The 13,735-nt window shown below is 37.7% G+C and overlaps 2 protein-coding genes across 2 annotated transcripts in view; one reads left to right on the top strand and one right to left on the bottom strand.

The window, feature by feature from the left end:
* Nucleotides 1-2,590: 2,590 nt before the first annotated feature.
* LOC131425776 (serine--tRNA ligase, mitochondrial) lies at nucleotides 2,591-4,164 on the bottom strand. The gene is made up of 3 exons (XM_058587924.1): nucleotides 3,619-4,164; nucleotides 2,982-3,558; nucleotides 2,591-2,860 (listed from the first exon to the last, which is right to left on the bottom strand). Exons 1-3 carry the CDS (start codon nucleotides 4,108-4,110, stop codon nucleotides 2,619-2,621), a joined length of 1,311 nt encoding a protein of 436 aa, XP_058443907.1. The 5' UTR covers nucleotides 4,111-4,164; the 3' UTR covers nucleotides 2,591-2,618.
* A 3,541-nt stretch (nucleotides 4,165-7,705) lies between these two features.
* Nucleotides 7,706-13,735, top strand: part of LOC131425775 (katanin p80 WD40 repeat-containing subunit B1) — a 30,019-nt gene continuing 23,989 nt past the window's right edge. Inside the window, exons 1-5 of the mRNA XM_058587923.1 lie at nucleotides 7,706-7,940; nucleotides 8,532-8,659; nucleotides 11,252-12,736; nucleotides 12,799-13,505; nucleotides 13,577-13,651. Coding sequence (XP_058443906.1) covers nucleotides 7,904-7,940; nucleotides 8,532-8,659; nucleotides 11,252-12,736; nucleotides 12,799-13,505; nucleotides 13,577-13,651 — 2,432 coding nt within the window. The 5' untranslated portion in view covers nucleotides 7,706-7,903. The remainder of the gene's footprint in view (nucleotides 7,941-8,531; nucleotides 8,660-11,251; nucleotides 12,737-12,798; nucleotides 13,506-13,576; nucleotides 13,652-13,735) is intronic.

Genomic DNA, 13,735 nt, shown 5'->3' with positions numbered 1-13,735 from the left:
AAAAAAATCGAAGCATGGGATGCTCAATCAATTTGGTGGTACTAGAATAATTCCCAGCCGACAAATGTGTTTTACATTTCTTCAATTTCGCTAATCGAAACTCTTTCGCTAACAGAAACAGTTTTACTATAACGATTAATCACTAAACTGCATAAAAGTTGTTTTTTAGAATTAACCGCAGAAGCCGTTTTCGATTTGGATTCACACCATAGTAAAAACCAATTAATTTAAAACAGCTAATTAATCGCTAGCCATACCTTGGGAAAATTTGCTAGAAATACCTTGGGAAAATTCTTCAATTTTACGCGAGTGTTAAAATGTGATTCATTTGTTGTCAGTAAGCGAAGGTCCCTTGAATATGTAATTAAACTGATAGACGCAAAGTAATTTAATCATTTCCAAAAAAATATCCTTACGAAATTGAGCTGATTTTTAGACGCGTCTGTAATTAACTGTCTTGAGTTTATAATAATTTGAGCAGGAATAACTTATTTTAACAAAACGGGACAGGTTATTAAACGATGTTTAGATTGAACACATGAAAAAAAATCAGTTTTCACATCAAGTTGATTTTGTTAACCTGTCGAAAGCTCAAATAATTTTGTAGACTATGTTTTAAACAGTTTATCAGCGATCTAGCTTTTTTTTTATTTTTCACAATTTCAAATCAGAGCTGAAATTTGTTTTTTTTTTGTCATTAGCTTTATCTGTCGAAAGCTCAAATGAAAATGTAACCAGCCAAAATATTTTTCAAACCGGTTTGCAGTGATCTAGCTTGACCTAACGCGTCATTCATTTATTTTCGTGACCTGTCGCACGAAGGACTGCATCTCTGGTTATCGGTTTGGCTGATACTTGAAATAGTTTGACCTGTCGCAAACTTTTCTCTTTTACCGGTCCCAATCCTTTCATCGGTCTGATTTCCTGAAGTCTGACTTTGGACTTTCATCGTTATACTTACATTTCGGGAGTTTACGGTGCTGCGCCATTGTCGTGATTTTTCTTGGAATTCTGCTATCTTTGTTCATCCTTTCAATTTTCAGGAGGAAAATGCACCCGTTCTTCATGGAACTCGTCGAGTCAATCCTGTCATTTTTTTTCTTTCTGCTTCCAGACTACTTAGATTGAGATTTGTCTGTATCGCAATAATTACCGTTGTTTTATCGAATTTAGACTACAATCTATAAATATGCTAAAACTACATTGCCTCATTTAGTAAAACAATATAATTATTGTTTACAATATTATTTGAGTTGTACTTGTATTACTAAGTAATTCAATTATTATAATATTTATTTCACGATGTATATTTTTTTATTATTCACTTTTGTGGCTGGATTATTCTACCACAGTGACCTTCCATACAAGAAACTTCTTTATCATTTCATAAAGACAATTAGAGTTTCAATTTGATAATTGGCCTTTTTGAGACTTAGTTCTGACTCCTACTGCGTTCATTACTACATCCAAGAGATAAATTCGAATAGAAATGATGTGCTGATACAAACAAACTCGATATAGTTTATGAAATTATCAACAAAATGTATAAAAGTTTCAGCTTATTTTATAATTTATAGCAGCTAATCGTTTGGTTTAAATAATATGATAGTTAATATGATAGAAAAAATATAAACTAAACACACACATCAATGGCTTGCCATCGACAAGGAATCGAAAATCCCTTTATAATGTTTGAATCAATCTGATGTAGACATAGTGATGAGACGGAACTGATATCAAAAATATGATGTGCTATTTCCGTTTGACATGAACCCATCCCAGTTCTTTCATAAACTAAACAGTTCAGCAGTTCAGCAGTTCGCAATAAGTAGACTGATTCTGTCTTTACAATCTAGCTCATAATCTAAATGTTTCTGACGTTGGTGTCAAGATGGATCGTAAGATTGAATTCTGTTTTCTGTATGCCACTTACAATGAAGAAACATTTCAAGAAAACACAAATGGTCCTATCTGCCAAACATGAGTTCTTTTTGCATGCGATTCATTATTACAATTTTATTGGTGATATTTCTTCCTAACTCATAAAATTTTTGTCTGTCGGTTAGCACTAAAAAAATAATTGATAGATACGTCGTAATAATAGCTAAAATAAATGCAAATAGAGCCTTTTGAAATGGTGTTCTGTATGTTGGATGCGGTTTTCCCAGTCATGAAGTCATGCTTCACTTCATTGATGAGCACTATTGAATGTATGCTAAATCAATGGATTGGAACCTGATGCAAACTGGCAAACGAATGCACGCTAAAATAATTCATGTAGTTTAGTTTTATGGCTAGCTAATCAAAAGCAAATCCAATCGAACGATTGCATACCATTTGCTTACAATGTTGAGTATCATATGACTACTTTTCCCATTCTTTTTAATATCAACACCGTTTAAGGGATTTCAAGGCGATCATGTATTTTGGAAATATTTAAAAGTATCATTTCACCTCATTTCAATTTTTACGACATAAAACTGGTACATCACCAGAATCATGATAAAATACTTCCAACATAGATTTCAAGATCTGAACGTTTAGACGCAGCATGTGATGTGATATACTAGTCTTTGATTAAACAACGGCCTTTACTATAGTAACTATAATGACTTTAATCAACATATATCTTCCTGATCCAAACGTTTGGTTATTTTCAATTCAGGTAGCAGCTTTTTTCTGCTAATAGTTTTCTTGCCATGCATGAAGCGCTGCAGCGGTTCGGGAATTGTAATTGTCTTGTCGGGATTTTGAAAGTTTTCCAATAGGGCAATTAACATCCGAGGTATGGCACAAGCTGTACCGTTAACGGTATGGGTATACCGGAGCTTATCATCCTGCGTAGCTCGATAAAGTATACCTATAAAATACGTCTATTAGAAATGTACCCATATATTTAAAAATGCAAATTTATTTCGGGACTTTCAAAGGGAACATTTTTTAGGTCATTTGAAAAAATAAACATAATTGCAAACAATTACCTAGTCTTCGTGACTGATAATCCGTGCAGTCACTGCAGCTCGATATTTCTCCATACATCTCCCGACCAGGCATCCAGGCTTCGATGTCATACTTGCGATACGCAGGAGCTCCCAACTCACATGCAGGCATATCCAGTAGTTGGAAATGTATCCCAAGTTCGTTGAACAAACCGACTTCAATATGTTTGAACTCCTCTAATATCGCATCCGATTGATCTGGTCGACAGACAGAGAACATTTCCACCTTGGTGAATTGATGAACACGATAAATTCCCTTCTCTTCGTGCAGCCCTGAGGATTCCGCCCGGAAGCATCGACTTACTGCGGTCAGTTTAATAGGCAGCGATGCTTCTTCCAGCTCAGTACCGGCGAAATACCCCGCTAGAGCCATCTCCGAGGTTCCCGAGAGGCACAGAGTGTCGTGAGTGCTATTTAACTTGTACACTTGGTTTCGGTCGCCATGAGTGTTCATACCACAGCTTTCTATTGTTTGAGCCGGTAAAATATCGGGAACTGTAATAAGTTTGAACCCGTTTGTCAACAGTTTTATCACAGTATACTGAATCAGTGCTTGCTCCTGCGTATATTAAACAGAGCGATTATTGCTGTGTGAATAGTTCGTTGCGATTCAACTTACCAGCTCGGCCAATTCCCCAGTCAAGTAGTACGATTTGTGACCAGTAAAATTTCCCAGTTTTTCTGTTCGCAAAAGATTCATTTTTTTCGCGATTTCAGAAAACTCAAATGCTTTCTCGGAGGCAAACGTTGGTTTTTCATTGTAGTACTGTACGACTTTTGGATTGGCACCATAACTCAACACATCCGGGTGTGTCCTGTTAGGAATTTTTCCCAATTCTGCTAGTAGTTTCAGTTTCAAGTTAGTTCGTTCTGTGGCGTTTTCAACAGGTGTTGCTTTAAGTTCTTCGTTTATCGCATGCACCAACTCGATGTTACCAATTCCTTTTCGGCAATTGATATTTTTGAGGATTTCTTCTATGTTTGCAGGATTCAGAAGGTAATTCGTGTCATAATTTGGTTGATAAGGTCGAGTTGTTTGGTATACTGAACGGAAGCTTCTTAAAAGGAATATATTGGAATTTAAGGTAAATAAGCGACACGAAGCAAACATTTTAGGAAGAAATTCAAAATTTACAGTGTGAATCGTGTGAATCGCACCATGTTATGTTTGTAACATTATGTAAACATTATAATCAAAAAGCTGATGACATTTATGCGATGTTTTTACTTCAAGAATGCACTGTGCTGGAGATCTACATAATTAAGGATAATATTATTTACCTTATAAGCAAAAAAAATTATGTTGTATTCGCTTGATACCAAATCTAACCCAGTTTCTACCCCGTTGGTTTGAAGCTAGTTTAGAAACCCCCGTTGCTAATTCAATTTCGTGAAAACTGTTTGTTAGATGAAACTACTCTAGGTCAGTTTCAGTTTTCGCACAAAAACGATATGCGTAAGTAATAAAAAGTGCCCGCAAAAGAATAAACCATTTTACACTAGGAAAAGTTGATTGATAGTTAGGTCTATGAGGTTCAATGCAATGTATTGAATTTTGATTACCAAATTTTTGTGCAAGTACAATATATTGAATTACAAATTTACATTTACCTGCAAATTGAACGCTTCATTGCTTTTCGAAATAAAATGCACGGTAAATTTTTATGTTTTAGTTTTTACGATACCAACCAACCAACCAAAATAATGTATTGTAAAATGTCCACCATTCATTGAATTGGTTATAACATATATTGAATTATGCAGCGTTTCTCAAAAATAATTTGCACGCTAGCATCATGTGCAAAGCATTCGATCTATCCCTGTTTGTAGAACACATGAAATTCATGAAAATAAACACTAAACTCTTAAAATGAGTGTAAAAACTGTTGATATTAAGTGGAAATCATGCTACATTTATCTGAAATGCACATCAACACCATAAGATATATCGTTACCTCTAGATTCTACATGAATTTCATACGAATGTCAAATTGTTTTCCATAAAGATTTCAATTAAAACACAGTTGTCCGATTCAAGTGTTTTGCATATACACTTGTGCTGTATTCATTTCCACTAGAAAATGAAGTGTTTAACACATGTAGTTAGATTCAATAGCAAACCCCATCACATCCAAAGGAAAAACACATCAAAGCTAAGTGTAAAATAATCTAATCTCGTATCTTAGTGAATTTGCACATGAACTCTTGAAACAAATCGCTTTGGTTATGTATTGATATGAAAAAGCATAATAAATTGAAGTGGTGTTTACATATGAATCGATCGTGCAAATTTTTATCTGTGTATAGACATAGTATCGTGTTGTCAGATCTATTGTCACAGACTAACAGACATGACAGTATGAGTAAATTCTTATAAAAAATAATTTTTCGTGATGCACTAGCTCCACCTATATTGTACTGCGCGAACTATTTACTATCTGTACACCCCTTGTGTTATGTAAAAGTTTTTTTTACCAGTTGGTTTCCCCTCGTTTGTCAACACCGATCAGCTGCTTGCAGGGATGCCTGATTTCATCAAAATATTTGAAAATGAATCGTCACAATAAATTATTGGATTACGTTGATAATATATTTAACTTTTTCGCGATGTTGGAAGGTAACCATTTATTTGACTCAACGTTGTTCATCTAGACTATTTTTTATTGTGTCGGTAGTTTTCACCAGAATTTAAGTGGCGGCAGACCAGAAGCAAGTTAATATTGTAACAAAACGGGTTCGATTTTGTCTTGCGTTGGAGGATGAGAAATAGGCACAATTATGTATATAGTTTTGGCCATATGTATTAAATCTGTATCCTGCATGAAATTCGCATGGACGTATACAAATCAATACATTACAGGTAATTCTGTATGAATGGCAACTCTGTTGGTAAATGAAAAAAAAATAAACACAGTCTAGATGACAGACAGGATGTTTTTGATAGGGTAACGTGGCGCCATCATGATACATGTGAGTACTGTCCCAAATAAAGGAATATTCGAAATGACCGTTAAAATGATTGAAGAATCTAATTTGAGTGTCCTGTCTGTTAGTCTGTGCTATTGTTTCTTCCAGCAACTATAAAGATTATATTTTAAGCAGAAATCGTTCATATGAGAAGAAAGTGATTTGCTATTTATTGAAGAAAAATGATAACCTTTTGCTTTCATTGGCTTTTAAATGGATCTGCTACTCCCTAGAGGTAAATCAATATAAACTTTTTTAATCCCGAATTCTACCAAACAAAATATGCCGGATATACCGGTATTATCAGCGCTTGTGTCGTGCATAAAAAACATGCAAATGATACGCATATAAATCCAAATTGACTGTTATAGTGATATTAATAATAACTGAGAGCCTTTTAGCAGCGTTTACATATGGAGTTATCAATTAAGCACACACAAAATAGAATTTTTTTTCTAAGAGTAGTGGACTTTGCATTTAACAGGATCAAAAAAATTTGTATTTGAAGCAAATGTTTACTTGTGTAAGAAAAATACAGGGTTTGCCATGTAACTTTTTTTGTAAACATGCAATAAAACACAAACGGTTCATCCGATTTCAAAATTTATCAAAATTTCAAAGTACAATCCTTCCGGTTAATTGTGGAATATAATTCCATTCAAATGGCTGCCTCGGCTGGCCTTGCAGTACGTCATACGGTCGGTCCAGTTTTTTTAGTACATTTTCGATTATAGTACATAGCTTTATTTCAGCTATGGCTGCACGAATGTTGTCCTTCAAGGCTTAAATTGCCTCTGGCTTGTCCACATAACACTAACTCTGAGGCGACCAAACGACATCCGAATTTCGACTGATAATTCGATCTTCGAAGACTGTGCGCAAAAGATCGATCGTAGCGTTGGCTGTGTGACACAGAGCGCCGTCTTGTTGGAACCAAATGGTGCCCATCTTCCTCTTCAAGTAACGTGCGGGTTTTCCGTCCCCCAGATGCGACAATTTTGCTAATTAACATACCAGCCGAGATGAAAATGTGCCTCATCCTAGAAGATGATTTTTTGGCACACATTCCGCAACATTACCATGATTTTCAAAGTAAAACTGCACTATTTTTACGCGTTCCTCAAGCGTATACACAACCATTTTCGTTCAGCGGAAGGATAAAACTAAGTTTCTGTCAAATCAGAAGTGACATTAAGGTTACCAATGTCGAAATAACCGCTAGTTCAAAAAAAAAATGTTAGATGGCGGACCCTGTATTTTCAAATCGAAAGGTTTTTATTAAACTTTTTTATTATTTGAATAGAAAAAAATATATCGATTGTTTTTTTTTTAGTTTTTAATTCCGGAAATGCTTGTAAAGGCCTTTGTGACGCACTATATATTGGCAGGAGAGATCTCCATCAAATATGACAAAAGATAGTTATTAAATGAACCTGATGGTGGGAACTACTTTGTTTGCAATCAAAGATTTCAATCTCTTAAAATGAGAGTTTATTGCTGCGATGAAAACAAATGAAAATTCTGAAATTTACCAACGGCTTTCTTAAAATATATGGCGTTGTATTCGTGGGTTGATGGGCAGATTAATAAATATTCAAATAAATAAATACGGTGCCATGAATGAACTCCGTTTTTTTTCAGTGTAGTTTCCCTCTTGTATATTGGCATGCGATGTTTCTATATTCAGGCCGAACCCCCCCATTGCGTATCTGTCATTCTCTATTCGGAAAGAAAAAAAGTAAAGAGCAGCGAACGAGCAAGAGTGAAAAATATATTTCGGAAAAGAATTGTGATATTTTTACCGTAAAAGTCCTTCCAAATCCGATTAAACGCAGTTATACGGATGAAGAAACGAAAAGTGCTTTTGGTAGCGTGTTGATAATTCAGATACTAATATAAAACTGCCTTATATCTGCGTCCCGTCTGTGAAGTGGATTATGGCCTTAGCAGCCAGAAAGACACCAACGAAAATTTGTAAGTACTGTTGTGTACTGCTGCTGTGGGAACTGAATGTCTAGATAGCGAGAAAGAAAAGAATCGGAAACTTTTTCCTCGTCACGAGTTCAAGATTTTAGCGGTGACCCAGTGGAAGCTGCTATCGGTCTGGTGTCGTTGGTTCTAATTTGTGTATTTGACGGACTGCATTGGGCCCGAAAAAGATTATTCTGAGCACAGCTGAGATCAAGGTTTTTTCTGCTACGCACAACGGCCTTTTTAGTTTCCGTCCCTTGCCACCACATCTTACCTGTTGTCGCATGTAGTCTTTCGTTCTTTTGAATGATATTTTTTTTGTTTTTGTCATCGGCAGCGGTAAAGTGCAATTTAGCGAATGTTGGGGCTGTTTCTTTTTACTATTTAGATTGTTCATTGGATTGGTTTATCTCATGTCTGCGTGTGCGTGTTTTACTACAATAATAAATATTGTTTGTGTAGGATTTTATAATTGAGTTATATAGAATAAGAAATTAAAAAATTATGATAATAAAAATAGAATTTATTATATTCTCATACTAGCTAAATTTAAATTAACGAGTGATAACTGACTACTTTTCTTACTTATTCCAGATGATATTCAGGCACACGATAGTAAGGTTACATGTTTGGACATCGGAGAAACTGGGCGGGTGTTGGTCACTGGAGGTCAGGATCGAAATGTAAACTTATGGACCTTTGGTAGCAAGGATTGTTTTATGGTAAATATTGTTTATAATATAAGAAATTTAAAAATGATTTTAATGCGCTGTGGTGTCATCATATATGTATTTATAGTTTATATTCTATTATGCAGTTTAGAAATACAATAATTGTATATTCACTGCTATCATGAATGATATGAGATTAGAAAGATTCACGGTTAGCATAGTTGTTCTGTGTCTGTGTACGACGGTCAAGTGATATTTCATTTGCGTAAAAGTTTAGTTCATTAACAATACGGAACTATCAATGTTTAGTTCCGGTGAATGCAGTTTAAGTAGTTATTCGTCAAGTTTGCAAAAGTCCGCGATTTAGAAGACGGAGATGATCTGAATATGACAGTAGGTTCACAAGGTCTCTCAATGGTAATCAGAGTGTATACCACTTTGACAAAGATGCATAAGTAAACGTAAATCAATTGAAAATTAAATTCATGTTATGTACAAATAAACAAAGGAAATAAAGATTATTTAATTGACGAAACTGAAAGTCCATCAGTCCTAAAAATCTGTTCCAGAATCCAAGTTCAGATTGCTGATTCGGAATCCCGAATCCAGGTATATGAACCAGGTTCAAGGTTTAGAGTTCAGGTCCTAAATCCAGACCTGGATTCCAGGTTCATAATTCAAATATAGACTTAAGGTCTAAGCTCCAGACCTAGAATTGAAGCCCAAAATTTAATTCCACCAAATGAAGATTCGGAATCTCAAACTCAGGTATATGAACCAGGTTCAGGTCCAAAATCAAGGTCTGGAATTCAGATCCAGGAACTAAATCAAGGCCTGAAATCCAGGTTCATAATCCCGGTCTAGACATAAGGTTCGAAAACCAGATAAAAAATTCAGTACCATAATTCAATTCAATTCAAAGAATCGAGAATCCGGGATAGAAATCAGGTTCAGATTTCTGAACTAATATTCAGGTTCAGAAAACAGTGCTAGAATCATGAATCCAAGCACAAAATTCAGATCTAGAATCTCTGTGCAGAATTCTGGAATCCCGGTGCAGAATTCTGGTCCAAAAAGCAGATCCAGGTCCAGAGTTTAAGTATAGATCCCCGTTTTAAAAACCAGAACATGGACATACTATTTCATTTTTCCTGTTTCAGGTTCTGATCCAGATCCATGGATCTGGTTCTAGACTTTACCATACTACTAGTACAGGTTCAGATCAAAATCCTGGAAGTTCCAGATCTTAAATCTGGAACTAGATCAGGATCTGTATCAACCTTATTTCTATTACCGGATATAGTGGATTATCCAGTGGCGTATCTAATAGGAGCGAAGGGGGTTCTCGTCCCGGGCGCAACGTTTTTATGGGGTGGCAAACCAATCCTTGGGACCGTCCTTGGGGGCGGCAAACCAATCCTTGGCTCGTCCAAGTCATCTTTCCGGAGATGGAGTTCACCTTTTTTGGGTTTTGCTCACTAAACCGAAAAGCAAATCTCGTTTTGCCACGGGTGCCAAATTGCCTCGGTACGCCACTTTACTTATCATATTACGGGTTCAGGACTTAGATCTGAATCTCGAACTTGGAACTTGAACTAGTAGTATTGTAAGTTTAGTTCCAACTATTCTTTCGCATTCGAAGTAAATGCATTCAACAGTGTTTAACTTCGAAGAATTGGAACTATCATTTTTATTCGTGTTCACATCGACCGGTTATGTTTATGCCATTACCCAACCGCTTTTTTCTCGGGATCCATCGGTGGAGAAGCGACGTGTTCAGGGTAAGAGTTGTTGGTAATTGGACCTGGTATTTAAGGCCTCATAATAATCACAACTTCACGGTATTCTCGTTAAATCGGGTCAGTTTTATCTTTGGTCACTTTTGTTAGAAAAATTTTAAACCCTCTTCTCTCTATAGATACTTTCCTAGTAACCTCCGAGATGCAGAAAGTATCTATGATTGTAAAGAATGGATGTTTCTCGTTACATATGGTCAATAATGCGAAGTTTTTCTTGGTGATAATGAACGACGCCACGGAATAGCGTAGTTAGCGTTTCAGGACGAAGAAAACAATCAAGTTTCCCGAAAAATGTTTGATTTGGCAGGTAATATGCAGCTGTGGTCAAGCAATCCAAAGCTTCATCACAAGAGTAACGGTAAACAAAGTAATATACCGTAAAACATGTCTAAAGAAGCAATTGTTACCATTCTTACTCAGCCATGACGGTATCTCACTATTCTGGTATAATTTGGCATCTTGTCACTGCGTCAAAGATGTTTTGGAATGATATAAAACGAATGGAGTCCATGTTGTACCGTTAGAGGCGAATACACCTAACTGCCGGAGTTTCGACCGAGGGCTGATCGAGCGGTGTTGGGCTCTCGTGAAGAGAGAACTCCCTCAATATAAATAATAAGTTACAACTATACAAAAATTTTGAAAATTTTGGACCAAAGTAACTAAATCGGTTGCAGAGAAGTTTGCGCAGATCTTAATGGCTGGGATAAAGTCAAAAGTTCGTAGTTTCTTTTTGCAGACAAAAAAAAACAATTTAATCTGTCCAGATTTAGCGGCGAGCAAACCTTGGACAAACCTAAATTGCATCTGAATAATTATTCTTATTTTATCTCTCTTTTTGCAGTCTCTCGCTGGTCACAATGCCCCTGTCGATTGTGTCAAGTTTGCCTATTCGGACGACCAGGTCTATTCGGCCGATGACACGGGAGTCATCAAACGCTGGGATCTCCAATCGGGCTCCGAATATGCCACCTTTTTCGGACACATGAAAACGGTCCGCACACTCGATTACCACCCGTACAGCGAATACGTGGTATCGGGCAGTCATGACACTTCGATACGGCTGTGGGATGTACGGCAGAGTCTCTGTATCAAGCGGTACCGGGGGCACATTTCGCACGTCAATTCGGTAAAGTTTTCGCCGGACGGACTGTGGATCGCTTCAGCTGGCACTGAGGGTAGTGTAATTATATGGGATATACGAATGAGCAAACAGTTTATGGAATTTACCGAACGAGAATCGCCGGCGATCTGCGTTCAGTATCACCCGTCCGATCTGCTGATGGCAGCCGGGAGAAATGATGGAAGTGTCGATTTGTACGATTTAGAGAAGAAACAGTTGATTTCGAGGGCTGACAAGACTCACTCGAAGGGCCATACGGTGAAGTGTATTGCGTTCGACGAAGGTGGTTCGTGTTTGTTCGTCGGTACCGCTGCGGGTATTTCCGTGGTTGGCTGGGAGCCAGATCAGGAGTATGACCATTTGGATTCAACTTGGACTTTGTTGGGCGATATGATAACGGCTGGCAAAAAGCTAATTTGCGGAACATACGAAAATCGGAACGTTTCGATTCATGCGTTGAATCTGACCCAGGTGAAACCATTTTTCAATCCTCAGAACCAGCCATTCAATCATCATCAAAGCTCAAGGAAAAGTTTTAGTCGTGGCAGTGGAAAAGTTCGATTGTCGGTTGGTGAGCGTTCCATTCCCGGAGATGCAATGGAGGACTGCACAAATGGAGGAATGTCTCCAAATCTTAGTATTGAGATGATTGACGAAGAAGATGCGACAGCCGTGACCGAACAGAAAGGTTTCGATTTTAGCCGCCGGAATGGTAGTGGCACCGGAAGTTATGAATCTTTCACGCCGCCAGCGCCTGCTGTACCACCGGTAGCGATCGTAACTCCACCTTCTGGCGCATTGTCGAATAGTAACTATCTGGTCAAGGAAGAGATGAAAATGTACAATATTACAACACCGACAGGCTATTCTAGCGATCTGGATTACTATCCGTGCAAAAACAATTCTTCCGATGCCGAGAAGGAAGACTTTCCTGTGACAAATGCTCAACCTCCTGATTATGCTCCAAAATTGACTAGCATTAGTACGACCAGTACCACCAGCAGCACCACTTCATTGTCGAAAACTACTCTCGTAAGACAGAAAACCGAAACAAGCAACAACATCAACAACAACAACGTACAGCAACGACGTCCTTCTCAACCAAATATATCATTCGCCAGAAACGCGACCAACAGTAATTTAACCAGGCGAATATCAACCTCCAGAAGTACGCTCGAATTGAACAAACTATCACAAGAAGAACAGGTAAGTTAGTTTAAACAATTTAAATAGTATCTCCACTTATACTATTTTGTTTTGTCCTACAGGTTACCTTCAAGAAGCCTATTAGTCGCGGAAGTTCTCCTATCAGAAACAATACTGCGCTGAGTAGTAAAATACGCAAGAGCGAAAGTTCGGTACAAATCACCAACGTTAAAAACGGCACTAACCGGCACAGCATTGCCCACAACGCCAACGTCAAGGTGGAGATTTTAACAAAACCGATGCGATCGAAAACTTCACTGGATATGCGTCAACGGAACAACAATGCCGATGGTAACATCAGCAGTGCCACGATGAACCGCGCTGGTATTATCCATCAAAATAATGGCAACACGATGATGGGTACTGTGGGTGGTGGTCACAGTTTGACTCACATCGGCATTGCCGATAACGGTGGTGGTAGCAGCTTGGAACGGGACTCGATAATGATGCCTCCTCCGCCTTTGATTCCACCGGTCGGTCATCATCATCATCACTTCTCACATATTCGATATTCACACGATGCCACTAACTTCAGCGGTAGTAGCAGCGTTGGTGGCGGGGCCATGAGCACAACCGAGGAATACGAGATTCAGCTGCTGATAAATGAACACGACAGTATATTTCACGCTCTCTGTAATCGCGCAGCACTGCTAGGAAGCATTCGGAAATACACGGAAAAAGGAGAAGTTAGCACGGCGCTTAAGGTAGCAATCCGTATGAACGATCCGCACGTTCTCGTCGATTTGCTCGGCGCGATACTGGAAAAATCGTAAGTCGTGCTGAAAAGGAACAGGTTGTCGTTTTGCAAATATTAACAAAGACCCTATTCTTCTATTGCAGTTCACAATTCACGCTTGACATGTGCGTGCTGCTGTTGCCAAAAATCTACGATCTGCTTCAGAGTGAATACAAATTGTAAGTACCTTTTTTATATGATTGTTATTGAGTTCGAGGAGGCGCAGTAGAAATTGAATTGTATGCAAAACTCATCTCAAGCTA

The sequence above is a fragment of the Malaya genurostris genome, chromosome 1, assembly GCF_030247185.1.
Source record: "Malaya genurostris strain Urasoe2022 chromosome 1, Malgen_1.1, whole genome shotgun sequence".
Lineage (NCBI taxonomy): Eukaryota > Metazoa > Arthropoda > Insecta > Diptera > Culicidae > Malaya > Malaya genurostris.
The sequence above is the reverse complement of the archived record's forward strand: the minus strand, read 5'-3'. Positions and strand labels throughout refer to the sequence as shown.